The 17,155-nt window shown below is 38.3% G+C and overlaps 1 protein-coding gene across 9 annotated transcripts in view; it reads left to right on the top strand.

Annotated features, from left to right (window-relative positions):
• LOC131434995 (TWiK family of potassium channels protein 18) overlaps positions 1–17,155 on the top strand; it is a 94,172-nt gene that overhangs the window by 60,520 nt on the left and 16,497 nt on the right. For all 9 annotated transcript variants that reach the window (XM_058602408.1, XM_058602412.1, XM_058602407.1 and 6 more), the window contains 2 exons: positions 4,555–4,691; positions 4,809–4,932. In XM_058602408.1, coding sequence (XP_058458391.1) covers positions 4,555–4,691; positions 4,809–4,932 — 261 coding nt within the window. The remainder of the gene's footprint in view (positions 1–4,554; positions 4,692–4,808; positions 4,933–17,155) is intronic.

The raw sequence follows: 17,155 nt of genomic DNA, 5'->3' as shown, positions 1-17,155 counted from the left end.
AGGGTATGGATAAATTTAAGGGTATTTTTTTCCAATGAGGTTGAAAAGATGTGCATTTTACATAAAACTGATTGAAATTGAAACAAATTTAGCTTTGGCTAAAATATATTCATAGTGAAGTGTAAAGATAATTTCACAATCCAATGTGACACCAAGGTCCTTAGTATGTTTTACTCGCGTTAAGGGCCTTCTCGAAAATTCGTAATCATAAACGATAAGATTACCTTTCCGATAGAATGATATGACGCATGATTTTCAAAAATTTTGGCTGAGATGAAAGGTCTTATGGTCTCATAGGTTCCCATTGAGTTTCATCCGTGTTCAAATTCTGGTTCCGGAGATACATACTAGGAATATCCGATACCGAGTCGATGCTTTGAGGTATCGATACTTTCTTTCAATAATTGGGTATTTTGGGTTTCGATATCACATCAGAGCGATACTGTTAGTATCGATACTTACAGTATCGCGGTTTTAATCTTAAGGTCATTCACTTCTTCGGACCAGACAAAATTTCTAACCCTATGTGCGGGGTTGGGAATCGAACCCAGTTGGTCCGCAAGGGAACATTTCTATTTCTTCGGCTTCGACGAAGTGCCAAGCTCGCGCATGAATGCCACTAGCAGTCATTGAAATTCGTTCTCACCATATTCGCTTCGTCTCACTGGTGCGCTGAAAGAGAGTGCAATAAGAGAAAACCATCAACAAAACACGCACATAAAGATCATACTCTCGGAGAATTCAATCATTTCAATTTTTCACACTTATTGCACACTCTTTCGATTACGATGGAATAATAACGATAGGAATTGGCTTTTAATGCAGTATTCGTGTTTCGAAATAAAGGTTATAACATGAAAATTGTTCAGAAAATAATTGAATTGTAAAATCAACACAAAGTAGCGTGCGGAAATTTTTTGACGTGGACCAAAAGTCAAGAAAGACGAAGTGCAATCTGTGTGGCAAGGAATATGCGTATGCTGGTGGCAAAAAAAATTTGTGCGCAAGAAATAAAGAATTGTAACAATCTCGATTAACTGCTCTGCACTGACGAGTCTAAAACGAAACGTTAAGAAAAGTAAAAACGGTTGTGTGTCCTAGGCCGTTCCGGGTGACGAGTCTTAAAAAATCTAGAATCTAGCCAATTTGTTCTGAAAATAACCTACAAAAAATCATTCCATTATCGCGTGAAAAAGATTCAATTACAAGATGCTATGTACAAGATTGGGAATCGAATCTAGATAAGCTGCATGAAGGGCGAAGGTCTTACCCATCTCGCTATGTCCATTCTCTAGAGTTTTCACATTTCTCATAATGAAGAAACTGGTTAATGATTAAGAAACTTTATTCAGAAAACGACAATTTAATGATAATATCATTCAATAGGGAATATGGGAGCATATTTGGTGTAAAATTAACCGAAATATGTTTCCCGCCAAAGTTTCAATGTAACTGCCAAAAATTAGCAGTTTTTTTTATTTAAAAGGTATTTTTATTCAGGCCTATTTGCGTACAAGCTTTACGTGGCCGAATCAGCCGATTTTTCAAAAAATGCATTTTTTGAAATGGTTTTGTTGTTGATTTCCGTCTTCTTTTCGTTTTCCTTGATGTTCGCAATCTTGAGCTCGTTGCTAGTTGCTTTAGATGCGCCTTGTTGTACATTGGTTGCAGTTGCTGGTTGGTTTGATGGTGAAACAGGAGTACTGCGCTCACTAGTTTCCATTGTTGAACGGTTGACCTTGTCTTTGGTTGAAGATGTCCTTCTCGCAGTTTCTGTGCAAGGTTTACCGTAGTGTGCCGGTTGTTCACAAAACTGGCATGTAACCAGCTGATCTTCATACGTAATCAGCGTTATACACATATGTATCCCACTTTGACCACAAATGATGTAAGATGGAATTGCCTTACGTAGTTGCATACGTACCACTCACACGCCATTCCGGATGCCGGGGGAAAAATTCCGCCATACTTCCCTTTCGATGGAAAGGATTTCACCATACTGCGATATATTATCCCTAACAAACTTACCGCTGGCCTGCGGAGGAAGGTCATGCACGCGTACTTCTATGGCATTGTCCACCATGTGCACAGGGATTTTGTATATAATGTTATCACACTCAACGCTGTGCACCTCATTGTTAACCGAAGCGAATGCAATTGCATCTCTTTCACGTTTAAACATCATGTACACACAGTTAGACGCTTTGTTAAATTGATTCTCACTTACATTATTAGCGTCTAGATGCATTCGTTCTTTAAGTAAGATTAATTAGCATTAGCATTAGCATTAGAGACCGCCCGTGTGTTGCTACTCCGTTATTGATCTGGACCAATTGAGATTGCAAAATGATTTTTTGAAGTAACATGTTTGGGAATAACACATTGTTTCACACTGTGCAAACTGTATTGAACCATGCATGCTGATCAATACCGACGCCGGCCACGTCCGAATGCAGATCTACTTGGGAGGGAAAGGATTGTTAGTTCGATGCATGTTGCTACTAAGAACCGAGGAATCCTCTGCATTCCCACATGCATCACAGGAGAGGATACTTTGTTAGTAAATGTTTTAATAATGTTATCATGTGTTTATTGCTCTGGGTAGCCGGCTACCAAGAATGTTTTAAAGTATTATCGTTTTATGTGTTACTTTGTGCTGGCAATATAATGCACGAAACAGTCAATCTCCGAAATTGACAAAACTCCGGACAGCCGGCTGTCGAGTATGCAGTCACTCGTTTATGCATCTACCTTTCGCGTTTTTTTAGTCATGCAAAAAAACACATGCGGATTGATAAAAAAAGGCATCATCTCACTGCTAGGTGGATTAAGCACGTTTCTATAAATGAAACTACGTGATACAAAATAAACGAGCGAATAGGATTTAGACAAAAGTTGATTCATTGCATTGAAATATTCTAAACAGTTATTATAAAATCATTTTAAATCACCAAACAAAGGTCAACAGATTTCACACGCGTCTTGATTCTTTATTATTTTCGCTTCATTATTTTAATTATTTATTAAAATTATTAATTGGTTATATTAGTTGATCTGGGCAGCCGGCTACCGAGAAAAATATTAATTTACTGTTTGAAATATTAATATCAAGTGTTTTTTACTATGTATTCAATATACCGATATATGTTAACTCTGTTATTAACTTTGTAATATAAACGGATTTGCGCAATGGTTGATTTTTATCATTCATTTTATAATCCTGAAAGACAATCAATAACATGGAAGAAGAAATCATTCCTAATAAAACTTTTCTCCGAAGCTAGACGGAAATTGATAGGTTGAATAAAGAGATGATTTAGTAAAGTAGAGTAATCAGAAGTAAAACATTGAAAATATCTGATAACTGAAAGGAAAAAGAAACTCCTGCAATTGTCGCCTTTTACGACATGGAAGCAGGAACCCAGTGGATCTATTCTTGGTTCATTTTTTTCCGCCGGATTCCACACGGCATCTAGGCTGGTACAGTCCGGAGAGAGCTAATGGGTACTTTCAATCTCCTAGTGGACCCCAGCCCCTCATTCGTTCTTTAAGTAAGATTAATCTATACAAATTGAATTTGGTCTTGTAGGCCAAGATTCCGGCTTTGTTAAATCGTATTTGACCATTCCGTACACTCTATTATTCACTGTACTGTATTGTCTTTGTTTCTGTTGTTTCGACCGTATATGATTTGTGACCGTAAATGATTTTCGACTGTGTCGTGTGAGATGCGAGCACGAACTGCAAATTAGCTGTTTTTTGCATTTTACTGTCCCCTTACAAGGTCGACAAATCCGAATTCCACATTTATGAAGGGTTCTTTTTTCAAAAAGAATCCATGCTAAAACCAAAGCTAGTGAATTAGGGATGTTTTGTCCATCTGACTTACCTTCACTGAAACTTTCCAAAGGCAATTATATTACTCAGTTATCTAAGTACGTCCCGAGGAAAAAAATGGTAATTCTCGCCATACTTTCTAATTGCTCATCCGTGCACGTTTTATTCAAGTTACAATGGTCCACTACTTCCAACTACTCGATTGTCACCATTAGTATCTCGTAGTTTCAACCTTTATGGAGTAGAAAAAAACGGGTGCTCAAACCTGTACTGAATTCAAATGACAAAAATCTAACGAAGGTGTTGAGATGAATCGCAATTCACTTCATCCCATTGTTCCGCCAATTCCGCAAATTCTTGTTCCATGGTTACAACTTCGGGGACTCCCATTCCTGGTGTTGAAAAATGCCAAAAGGCACTCTGTTGCTCCACTGCACTTTTCCTATGCTCTACGAATGAAAATGTGCACACATTTTAATTTATGTTCTGCACGGTAACAACGGTGTGAGAAATGCGGTCCAACTAGCAATGAACATACATCCGCCGGACGGACTGTGAAAACAAAACAAACTGCAACGATATATTTTTATTTTCATCGTCATTATTCACGGAGTTTCCTCTCTCGCTAATTTCATGTTTTGCTTCGTGGTTGACCGCGCGCAATCCCTACATCCAACTAACCGGGCTGTGTTTCATAACCGTATCACCCATCGCCAGTCGGAACTAGGCGAAAACGGTTTCGATACGGCCACCATCAGCACCTCAAACATGGAGGAAGAAATCGACGAGGAAATCACTGCCGAAACGCAAACTGTGACCGTTCCAATTACTATTTGTATAATGATTATGATCGGGTGAGTGAAGCAAGTTGGGCACCCACCCGAATCTTGCCAGCTGAGTTTCGAGCTTGAACGGGAGCCTAATAAGTTTTCTATTCCTTTTTTTCTGCTATTATGGTATTGTTCTTGCAGGTACATATTTTTCGGTGCTCGACTATTCGCAGACTGGGAAAATTGGGATATTCTAGACGGAAGCTATTTCTGTTTCATTTCACTAAGCAGCATTGGCTTTGGAGACATCGTTCCAGGTGCTTCGGTAAGTATATATTGATTCAATGAAGTCAAGCGACAGTTAATATTATTTTAGTTTGTTTTGTCGTGAATACGACTGACTTTACTATGAGGCGCCTTTTCAAAATTTACCCTCTGAGAGAGTGATAAGTTTTTGATCGTGCATATCTCTTGTTGTATCTAACGAATCAACATAATTTTTGCGACATGCCATCGGAAATATGATCACAATTTTATGATAAAATTTTCAGTTGTGTGACAGATTCTCAAATAATTCAAAATTAAACTTTTCTGAAATGTTTGGTATAAATGAGTATCAAAGAGGATAATTCATAAGGCGCGTTTGCCGTTCTCGTATTTTTAAAGCTCATGGCTCAATGATCTGTGAAAGGATTTATATAATCTAACTACCAATAGAATCGAAATTTTTCAACTTAAACGTGTATAGCAGAAGCATTGAAGTATTTCAATAGTACACTATTGAAAAACCTGTCTCATTTGACCCATGTCAATAACAACCAATCAGAACGCGTTCTAAGGAAGAAAACAAAATATCTGCTGCTGTACAACAAATCGTTCGAGAAAAATGTTCCGAACAGTGTTTAATATCGTAGTGAGTTCCACAATTTGGTCCTTCTGAAAGGCAGAAATGAATCCAGTACATCCTGATAGTTTCTTTCAATGAAATGCAAATGCGAAATGAAATAATCGACAATAAAATTCTATATGCTGCTATTTTTATAGCCGTTAGGGCCGCCCATTAGTAAATAAGCTAGAAACGAAATCACGTAAAAAGAAACCTCTTAACAAAAATTGGATCAGTTTGGATTCTATCTCCACTGTGTCGTTTGCAAAGCTAGTTTCGCTTCCGACAAGAGCGATTACGTCACAGCTGCCAGTCATTTGCATTGGTAAAAAAACAACGGTGGAGAGCATTAAACAAAATCAGCCGTTCTAATGGTTCTAAAAGTTTTCTAAAGAACTATTAGGATTTGTTGTTCGCAAATCGAAGGTAAATATCCTCAGTTTAGTGCAAATCTAGAACAGTTTGGTTAGATTTGTGCCATTTTCGCTGTGTGAAATTCACAGTAATCGAGATCAAGTGAAGCCTTCTTTGTTTTTGCGAAAAATGTTACAGAGTTTAATGTCGTAGAGAATTACGCAATCTGACCCTTCTGAATGCTAGAAAGAATTCCTACAGCATATTGATAGTTTCTTTCAATAAATTATGCGAATCCGAAATGAAATAATCGACATTAAAATTCTGTATGTGGCTATTTTTATTATAACGAACTATACTGGTTATTTCATAATATTTGTGTTTCAAAATGATTAATGTAACTAATCTGTACTTTAGTTTAGGTGCATCGTTTCAAATTCTAGTAGTGAAAAAGGGGAATGCTTGCATAATTCATACAATTGATCAGCTAATTGATATTTGGGAGTGTTAAGGAACAAGTCAGTTGTTTTCGTATTCACGACATCCAGTTATGTCTCTGACATTACCCACCCGCCAGTTCGTTTAGTTAGAATTAAATTCAGCTATTGCTGTTAGAGGACTGATATACGTTGAGTGTTCACAAATAAATCAAATTGTTTCGGTGTAATATATTTTGATATGTGATATTTTTTACAAGTTCACATTTTAAAATTGACTCAAAATTTGTTTTCAGCTTCTATATCAAAAACTGTTAGACATGTACCTTATGATCAAAAAAGAACCAGAATTTTCATTTTAAAATTCCTGCGCTTGTCCAATCGGTAGACTTTTATTCTCTCAACGTTGGCAACACTTTTATACACATTCTGTCAAATTTTGACGCATATCGTATGATTAGTTTTTGTTTGACGTCTATAAAAAGAAGTTGAAAAATTTTCGTGTGGCGATTTTTATAATGGATGAAAATTTAGAAAAACGTGCGTGTATCAAATTTTGTGTTGCAAATGGATTTAAGTGTTCCGAAACGTTAAAAATGTTAGAAAAAGCCTTTCAAAGGTAGTCGTACAAGCTTGGATCATGATCAGATCCCAGGCCGCCCAACAACATCTGTTACTGAAGAAAACATTGAATCGGCGAAGCAAATCGTGTTGCAAAATCGTTCTGTAACGATTAGAGAGATTGCTGTGTTGTTGGGCATCTCTTATGGATCAGTCGCTTCTCGGCTGGTCCCAAAAAAGCTGAATTTCATTCAAAAACAGCGTCGTGTTGATATGGCCAAAGAGATGATTTCCAACGCAGATAGTGACCCCACATTCATCGAATGCATCATAACTGGTGATGAGGTGTGGATCTATGAATATGACGTCGAAACCGCACAACAATCAACCGATTGGCGCTTCGAAGGCGAGCCGTTGTTCTAAATTTTCATCCATTATAAAAATCGCCACACGAAAATTTTTCAACTTCTTTGTATAGACGCCAAACATAAACTAATCGTACGATATGCGTCAAAATTTGACAGAATGTGTATAAAAGTGTTGACAACGTTGAGAGGATAAAAGTTTACCGATTGGACAAGCGCGGGAATTTTAAAATGAAAATTCCGGTTCTTTTTTGATCATAAGGTATACCGGCATTTAAACGAAAAATGCATATTTTTCCAAATCTGGAACTTTACTATTCACATCTTCGATTATGTGACACGAATTTTGCATAGCGCAATCGACGCTCATGCTTGTTGGAACGCTTCTAAGCTTACTCAGAACCCAATGTGTATGAAAACATTGTTATCGCACCAAATAAAAGTAAAATCGGTTCTTCCGGAACAATGACAGTCGGCCTAAAAACCGAATAAAATCATTTTTATCCAAATCCGGCAAACATTTTATCGTCGTTTTTGCATTTTTTTTTGTATTCTTTTTTTAATCAGTTCTTGCAACAAAAATGTTTCGATAGTTTTCTGTTTTTCTCTACTTTACGTGTATTGTGATTATTCTGATCGTTAAAGTGATTACATGTTGAAGTGAGAGCAAGCAATTCTTTGTTGACCAGTAAAAAGTTTTAAAATTTTTTCGTGCCAATTCATTTGGTAATTATTTACCACCCAATTGTAAACGATTTTAACCTATCAAAGCGCCATCTACATCGGTTGTGATCGTTGTGCCGAGACAACCAAGATGATTTCGACGAATGGTCGGGTTCTTGCCATCATATAGTGCATAAGAAATGTGTGAAAAATGAACAAGACATTCCTGATGGTTCTGACTATAAGTATAAATTGTCTCTGGATGCATGATGTATGCTGCAAACCCAAGAGCGGGATATGTATAATCAATTATTCCTCTAGCCGATATGTGCTTTTGTGGCTCAGTCGATAACTGGCCCGCTTTGAGATCTAATGTTTCTTGGTTGAAGTCGCGCTGCTGCTATCGATCTTTTGTTTTTTTATTTTATTCGATTTCAAGCCATGTAAATTACACAATATTACATGTTCTTGAACATTTATGAGCCCATTATAACATGTGAATTCGAAAGATTTATTCGAACTGTACATGGCAAAAATTAACGTTTTAAGATCCCGATCGCTTCCCCATCCGCCTTATTTACCCGATATGGCTTTCTCGAACTGTAATCTGATCACAAATCTCAAGCCATCTCTAAGAACAAAGCACGTTCGTATGACCATTATCTGATATGCCTACTAATTGAGATAATATTAAGGCCCGTTCAGAAGATTTTCTCCGTTTTTCCATAATCTAAACAAGTGATAATTGTTCACACTAAAGTGTCCATGATGGTTGTTCACAATGAGTTCTTTTAATTGAAATTGCTTTCTGTGTGGATGTTCTACAATAATTGAATTGTTTTAATTTTCGATTCTTAACTTCTAACCTAGCTGTTCTAGCTTCTTCTAAGTTTTACATAATAAATAGGATGAACCGCTAATCTATTATTTACATTGTCCAGCAAGAGGGAGAAAGGACAGTATAGAATTGTATGTACAGGGTCCGCCATGTATTTTTTTTAAACATCCAATAAAACACAAACGGTTCATCCGATTTCAAAATTTATTTTTTCATATTAAAGTGCAATTCTTCCGGTTAATTGTGGAATATAATTTCATTTAAATGGCCGCCTCGGCTAGCCTTGCAGTACGCCATACGGTCGATCCAGTTTTTTAGTACATTTTCGATTGTATGCAGCTTTATTTCAGCTATGGCTGCACGAATGTTGTCCTTCAAGGCTTGAATTGTCTCTGGCTTGTCCGCATAACACTTATATTTGACAGCCCCCCATAGATAATAGTCTAACGACGTCAAGAACCAATCGCTAATCATGGCGCGGTAGCGTTCGCCATTAACCGTGGCGGCGGCTCCTGCCTCATTTTCGAAGAAAAATTGTCCAATGATGCCGCCAGACCAAAATCCGCACCAAACCATCACTCTCTGAGGATGCATCGGCTTCTCCATGATAACGTGCGGGTTTTCCGTCCCCCAATTTTGCTTATTAACATATCCGCCGAGATGAAAATGTGCCTCGTCCGAGAAGAAATTTTTTTGGCAAAAATCGGCATCTTCTTCATGCTGATTTTCAAAGTAAAATTGCATTATTTTCACGCGTTCCTCAAGTGTATACACAACCATTTTCGTTCAGCGGAAGGAAACCCGCTAGTTCAAAAAAAAAAGTTAGATGGCGGACCCTGTATGTGGGTGACGTATCGATACAATCGAGACCGTGTAGTGCCGCAAGTGTCGCAACGCGGGTGGTTAAACTGAAGAATGTAATCGAGGCCATCTACTTTTGCAATTGAACGATCTTTGTAGTGACTTTACGATCGGTATGAAATAGAAATGTAGCTTTGGTGCTTATGGGATGTGTTAAATGCTTTTAAGGTACGTGTAGGTACCGTATTAATGTTTTCGTATCAATTCCTCACAGTCCAATTCAAAATTCACTTAGATTGCAAATTATATTCAATTCGTAAACTCTTATTAATTGATATGTAATTCTGAATATACTCTCTCGGTTCCAAGAATCCGAAGAAATTAAAGAAAACTAAATATTAGATATATAATCAATCTTTCATTGCATAGCTTTTTTCTTTTCTGAGGGCCCCTCCCGAGACGAAATCCTGGGTACGGGCCTGGCATAACTAGCTCTGCGAAGCATCGCGCTGCTTTTAAAATTGCCAGTAAATCATCAATATAACCTCAGAAACACAGAAGATAGAGACGTTTTCAAACTTCGCGTACTTCATGAACGCCTTTTTAATGATCTTGTTGAGCAGTTGTCAAGGTGGCAAAGCGAGAAAGGGTGTAAAATAATACAGTGCTGAGGGTGGAAAAGAGCTCAGCAAACTGCCACCACAGAAATTATGAAAGAGCACATCAAACAAAGTAACTTACTTTCAAAAGTGTACTTCATCCAAGCGACCGGTCAACGCAAGCATATCCTTTCCCGTAGATGGAAAAACATCCAGTTGTTTTTCTTACACACAGACCGGCATAAAAAACGGCGGTCACTATTTTACATAATCATAAATTGTGCGAAGATCAGCGGACGCTTCCCGCAAAGGATCCGGTGCTATCATTTCATAACTACACCGTTTTTCCAGGCTACAAACATGAACAAATGCGAAGAGGTTATACGAAATGTTTTCCAGCAAAAAAAAACGTAAATGACACGCATAACACACAAATATCGCCGAAACGAGCGGAAATAAAATGTTCACTTTATTTCAGCAAATAAAGAGCATCGTATGCATAAATGAAAAGCATGAAATTGTGTTAAAAATCATAAAAATCCATACTTTAAATTATTTAATGCACATTACCCTCTGCTCAATCGAAATGGCAAAATGTATGTTGCTTGCAATTCAATTATTTGGTTAAAAGGTTTCCGTTCATTCAATAAACAAGCCTTGAACAGTTTTAAAAGGTACAGACGTTCAACAACCATCAACATTCGGCACTAAAACAAATGTCCATCATAATTTTCATAATATGGTTAGCATATGAAGCGCGTTATCGAACAACCTTACCATCTCTACCAAATTCAAATTAGTCGTTGTTCGTCATCGTACAAAATTACCATACTCGAAACGCACCATCTTTTTGGACGAATCAACTCTATGTGTTTCAATTATAGATACAAAAATCTTTTCAAATAAATTTTAAACAAAAATTGCCCCAATTATAAAAATACACAAGAACCAGAAGAGAGCGAGAATTGCGTTCGAAAACGTAAAGTAGAATAAAACAAATTTCATCGAAAATTGTGTAAATTGTTTGCATTAAAAAAATTTTTTCGGATAAAAAAGCCCCTGGAAGATAATTATTTAAGCTAACTTGCAAAAAAAATATACGCCCTTGCGAAAGGCTTTCCGGGAGTTAACCGGAACGTTCACCATGGAGGACAAAAACATGCGTATAGGCGTCCGCGTGCCGCGTCTTCGCCTTTATGGTATTTCTGGATGAACGACGCAACTTCCAACAGGCATTTTGTACTACAAACTTCCCATTCACGGCCAGTCCGAAGTGAAAGAAGAGCGATTTTGTCATCCCCTTCTCGCTGATTGTTAGCCACAGCACATTATTTTCACATCGGCCAGAACATTTCTATGTACAATGAAGTCTCCTTCAAGATTATGGGATCTAATCTTGTTAGATGATAGGCAAGTGTTAGTGATTTTCCCATCATATTCAGCATATAGCACCATGCAGTTTTCAACGATATCTATTGCAGTTTCTTTAAACCTACAGTGTCACTTTGTAAACAGTGTCAAGTAATCAAATTATTTGCAGGAGACCAAAAATGTTGGGTACCAATTTTTACGAGAATCTGATCGTTCGGATGTTTATGGCTCCAAACTGAAAATTCTTCAAAAGGAGGACATGTTAATTTGAAGTTGTAACAGTTCGGCTGAAAAGTTCGTATTGTTTAATAGAAACACACATTTTTTTGCCAAAATTTGTTTTTATTATTCAACATAATTGCCATCAGAGGCGATACAGCGATTATAGCGATCTTCCAACTTTTCGATACCATTTTTGTAGTACGATTTGTCCTTTGCCTCAAAATAGGACTCAGTTTCAGCGATTACCTCTTCATTGCTTCTACATTTTTTACCAGCGAGCATTCTCTAGAGGTCTGAGAAAAGGAAAAAGTCACTGGGAGCCAAATCTGGAGAATACGGTGGATGAGGGAGCAATTCGAAGCCCAATTCGTTCAATTTCAGCACGGTTTTCATCGACTTGTGACATTGTGATTGTGAGCTCACGCGGCACCCATTTTGCACACAGCTTTCTCATATCCAAATATTCGTGAATAATATGTCCAACACGTTCCTTTGATATCTTTAGGGTGTCAGCTATCTCGATCAACTTCACTTTACGGTCATTGAAAATCATTTTGTGGATTTTTTTCACGTTTTCATCAGTAACAGCCTCTTTTGGACGTCCACTGCGTTCATCGTCTCCGGTGCAGAGTCTGGATAACACTCATCAAGCCATTTTTTGGTATCGGCGGCACTTTTTTTCATCAAAAAGTAGTGTTTCATCAACACACGAAATTCTTTTTTTTTTTTCATTTTTTCCACAATAACAAAAGTAGCTTCACTCAAAATGCAATATCTCACAAACTAATAATCAGACAGCTGTCAAATTTATACACGTATCTTTTGAAGGTTGGTACTAACTGAAAATGGTATGGATTTAATTCTAGTAGCGCCCTCTCATAGAAACGATACGAACTTTTCAGTCGATCTGTTAGTACTAGATGGAGTTAATCTCTCTGTTCGATGCAATGGCTCAAAGGGTAACATGAAAATTCGCGCATTCACTTCAATTTTTTCCATCTCTATAAAAGCAGTAATTCACATTTTTCTCGTATCGAGTGACTTTCACTGGCTCGGCTTTGCCTAATTACGTCCTCCTGGACCGAGTTCGTTTACCTGTTCGCCTTTTTGTTCCGCGGGTCTTGAACTGCACTAATTGCAAACAATTGGGACATACAGCATCCCATTGTTGCAATAAATCCCGTTGTATCAAATGTGGAGGATGTCATGCGGATAATTCTTGCGGCGGAAACATTGAAAAGTGTCTCTACTGTAAGGAGGGACCGCATGACCTCTCGGCATGCCCAGCGTACAAACTGCGCAAAGACAAGATGAGGCGTTCACTTAAGCAACATTCGAAGCATTCTTTTGCTGAAATGTTGAAGAGTGCTACGCCTCCAGAGAATGTTTTCGCTTGTTTGTCAGCTGACGCGAGCGATGCTGATGAACCCCTTGAAGGTACATCTTCGGCGGTCCCTCATTCGCATTGTTCCATTCCGGGCAATGAAAAGGCAGACTCATTGGCTAAAGTGGGCATTTGAAGGTGATATTTATGAAAGACCAATCTGCTTCAACGAATTTTTCAGCATCTCTAGTCAGAAAACTCTCGAAAGTTGGCAAACTTCATGGAGCAATGGCGAACTGGGACGATGGCTACGATCCTTAGGGTATCGACGAAACCTTGGTTCAGGGGGATGAACGTGAGTCGCAATTTCATTCGTGTTATGTCGCGGCTCATGTCAAATCACTACACTTTCAACGCGTATCTCCGGCGTGTTGGGCTCACGGAGAGCGGTCTCTGCACCTGTGGCGACGGTTATCAGGACATCGAGCATGTCATGTGGTCGTGCGTAGAGTATCGTGACGCCAGGTCGGAGCTTCTGGAATCCCTTAGGGCCCGAGGTAGACCGAATGAGGTTCCGGTTCGGGATGTGTTGGCGAGTCGGGATAGTCCATATATGCTTCTCATATGATTAGAAAATACCTTGAACACATTGATATACAAGTGTAATGTGTTATCCATCGCTCAGAAAGTAACATCCGCCCGATTCTCTCGATCCCCGTCCCTGTCCACCATCTTCATTGGAACTAACAAAATCTTTTTTTGTCACTAACTTTTTCGTTCCCCCTTCCCTGTCTCTTCACCATCTCGATGCAACTAATTAGATCTCTGTCGTTTTCAGACATTTTGTTCCCACATCCCCTTTTTACCCCGTTTCCACAATATTTACTTTCTTTTTCATTCTCTTCCGTAACATCACCATCACCGCCCACGGAAGACCGCTCCAGTCGAAAATCAGTATGCGGGCCACCCGCCGGGCCTTCGTAGCCTGGGGGTGTTTCCCGCGGACCCACACGGACCGAAGGATGCGGCCAGCATAGATATTTACCAACGTCATCTGGAAGACTTTTTTGGATTTACGAGAACCCGAGATGACATAATCTAGTGATACTATTCTAGTTTTAAGTTAGTCGTTAATTAAGATTAGAAAATACCCTTGGCATCTTAGAGCTTAAGCAGTGTGCCTAAAATTATATTACATTATTGAATAATAAAAAATAGTAACGAATGAATACGATTTAGACAATACATTATAGTGTCATATTGAAATCATCCAAAAGCTCTATTTAACAGATAAAGTACTTGTATTAAGTATTCTATAGATTATATCAAACAATTTTAAATTATCGAAGAAAAGGTTGCAGACTTTATTGTTTATTATTTATGTTATTGGCTGATCTGGGCGGCCGACTTCCGAAAAAATATCAAAAAATTGTGATATGTACCCCTCATATTGGTTATCAAGAGTCAGGTGATCAAACATTTATATGTGGACTTCTGAAAACATTCAGTTTTATGTGACCTCAACATGTGTCTAATAACCCGCGTAATCACACTGATTCTTTTCACCGCACTGATTCTTTTTATATGATTGGTGAGAGTCAGATGAGTAATTTTCTTAGATAAAAACATATATCGGTTCTGGTCACTTGGGCTGCCAGCATTATGGCAACCGGCTGGCAGCCATGTCTCTCTCAAAATTTATTTCCTATTTGTTAAAATAATTCAATGTGTCAATTTAAAAGAAAGAAACACTTGATAACTTTTGTGTAAACTTATGCGATTGTTCATAAAATTGCTCAACTTTGGAAAATGCTCGGATACATGCTGTTATAGGTTCATGGAGTCCGAATGTATGACGATGGAACCTGGGTTGAAGTAGAATAGTCGAGCGTAGAGATCGCTGAGAAGCAAAGATATTTGGAGAGTCAATGTGGCCGTTGATTACTCTAACCACAAGTTACGCTTGTTGTATCTTTCTACGTCGCTCTAGTGTTTCCAGTCCAATAAGATGACAACGGTCAGGATACGATGGGAGATCCAATGGGTTCCGCCAGGGAAGGTACCGCAAAGCGAATCGAATAAATCTTTTCTATACACGTTCTATCCGCAAATTTCAAACCAGTTGGTAAGGATTCCAAATCAAACACGCATTCGCAAGTAGTGAACGCACCAACGAGCAATACAACACTTTAAAACAATACGGTCCTTGAAGTCCCCGCTAATTTTTACAATAAATTCGAGTTACCGCGTTGCTTTGAGAATTAAAGTTGATCGGTGTGGATTAAAAGTGAGTTTAGCATCCAACAAAACGCTGGGATCGTTGACAAGTTCGACTCTATCAAGCGTTTGTTTATCAATTTGATAGACGAATACTATGGGATTGATTTTACGATGAAAAGTTATAACTTGACATTTCGCGGTACTGACCATAAAAAAGTTTCGTCGAAAGTCTACGAAAATATCTAGAAGCTTTTGAAGATGTTTCTCAATCGTAGAAAGCACGAACACCACAGCTTTATGTCATCAGCGTAAACCAATCTGCATCCAACGCCAAGTAGTAAAGCAGCATCGTTGAAGAACAGCACAAACAGCAGTAGGTCAAGTTTACTACCCTGAGGAACACCCGATTTATTGGTGGACGGAGAAAAAGTACAAGAGCCAAGCTGTACACGAAGTACTCTGTTGCATAGATTAGAGCTCGATCATTTTGTAAACATTCTCGAAGCGCCTAGTTGAGACCATTTTCATTGTGTTATAAGTATTCTATGATTTTTTTTTGTAATAAAATTTTTATTCTGGCCTTTTTGCGTAAAAGCTTTACGTGGCCAATTGGCTTACATTTTTATTACTTAAAAATTTTTGTTTTGCTATTGGATCTCGTTGTCACCCTTTTTCTAGGGGGAGATGAGTTTCCATTTCCATCCAACGAGGATCGGGGGTCACTTCGTCCGCGGCTTATCTCATCATCCATTGCTTCATCGTCGGTGTTGTGTGTGATTTCCGTTTTCTTTTCGTTGTCCTTGTTGATCGTAGTCTTGGGCTCGTTGAGAGTTGCTGTAGATGCGCCTTGTTGTACATTGGTTGCAGTTGCTGGTTGGTTGGAGAGTAAGTTGTTAACTGCAGCTGGTGTACTTAGTTCTATAGGGGATACTGATGGTTTCGTTGAAGGGGATGCTTCATTGTTGTTGGTGGCTGTCACAGGTGTACTGGGGTTGGTTGGGGTTTGTGTGAAGGAAGCACCGTTGTCCTTTGGTGTAGTTGTCTCCTTGTCCAGTTTATCACATGGCTTACCGTAGTGAACAGCTTTTTGGCAAGCTGATTTGCACGGAATTCTTGTATCTTGACCGAAAATAACATAAGAAGGTATAGGCTTCTTCAAGTGTATGCGTAATAAACGTACGCCATTTAGAATACCGGGGAAAAAATTCTTACATTTTTTTTTTCCATAGAGAGAATCTCTCCGTATTGGGACATAGTTTTGTGAATATATGAATCGGTGACGCTTGAGGGAAGATCATGCACACGCACTTCTATAGCACTATCTTCCATATATACTGGAATGTTAAACTTAATGTTCTCGTACTCCACATAGTACACATTGTTATTGTCTTTTACGAATTGAATTGCATCCCACTCTTTATGATAATGGACGTAAACAACATTATTCGTCTTATTGCATTGAAGTAAATGCAAACCTTCAAGTTCTCGTATCGAAGGTCGAATTTTGCACTGCCTGAAGTCAACAACAATTATTTTCTTTCGTGTCGGCGGTAGCTTTTGTTTGTTGGTTCACTCATTTCGAGGTCGTTCTTTTATTCACTACACAATACTGTACTTCGATTCTTTCGTCCCGAACGTAAGCGGTTTTGTTATATCGACTGACTTGGATGAGATGTGAAAGCGAACTGAGTAGTATTCCATGATCTATTCGATCAAAAGCAGGTTTTAGATCGGTATAGATTGCATCAACTTGTGACTTTTCTTCCATCCGCGTAATAAATGTCGATGTAAAATCCAGTAGGTTCGTATTCACTGATCATAGAGGCATAAAACCATGATGATCGGTAGAGATGTATTTTTTTTTATAAAAATTTTTTTATTCAGGCCAATTTGCGTACAAGCTTTAC

The sequence above is a fragment of the Malaya genurostris genome, chromosome 3 (genome assembly GCF_030247185.1).
Source record: "Malaya genurostris strain Urasoe2022 chromosome 3, Malgen_1.1, whole genome shotgun sequence".
Lineage (NCBI taxonomy): Eukaryota > Metazoa > Arthropoda > Insecta > Diptera > Culicidae > Malaya > Malaya genurostris.
This window is presented reverse-complemented; position numbering and strand designations above follow the sequence as displayed.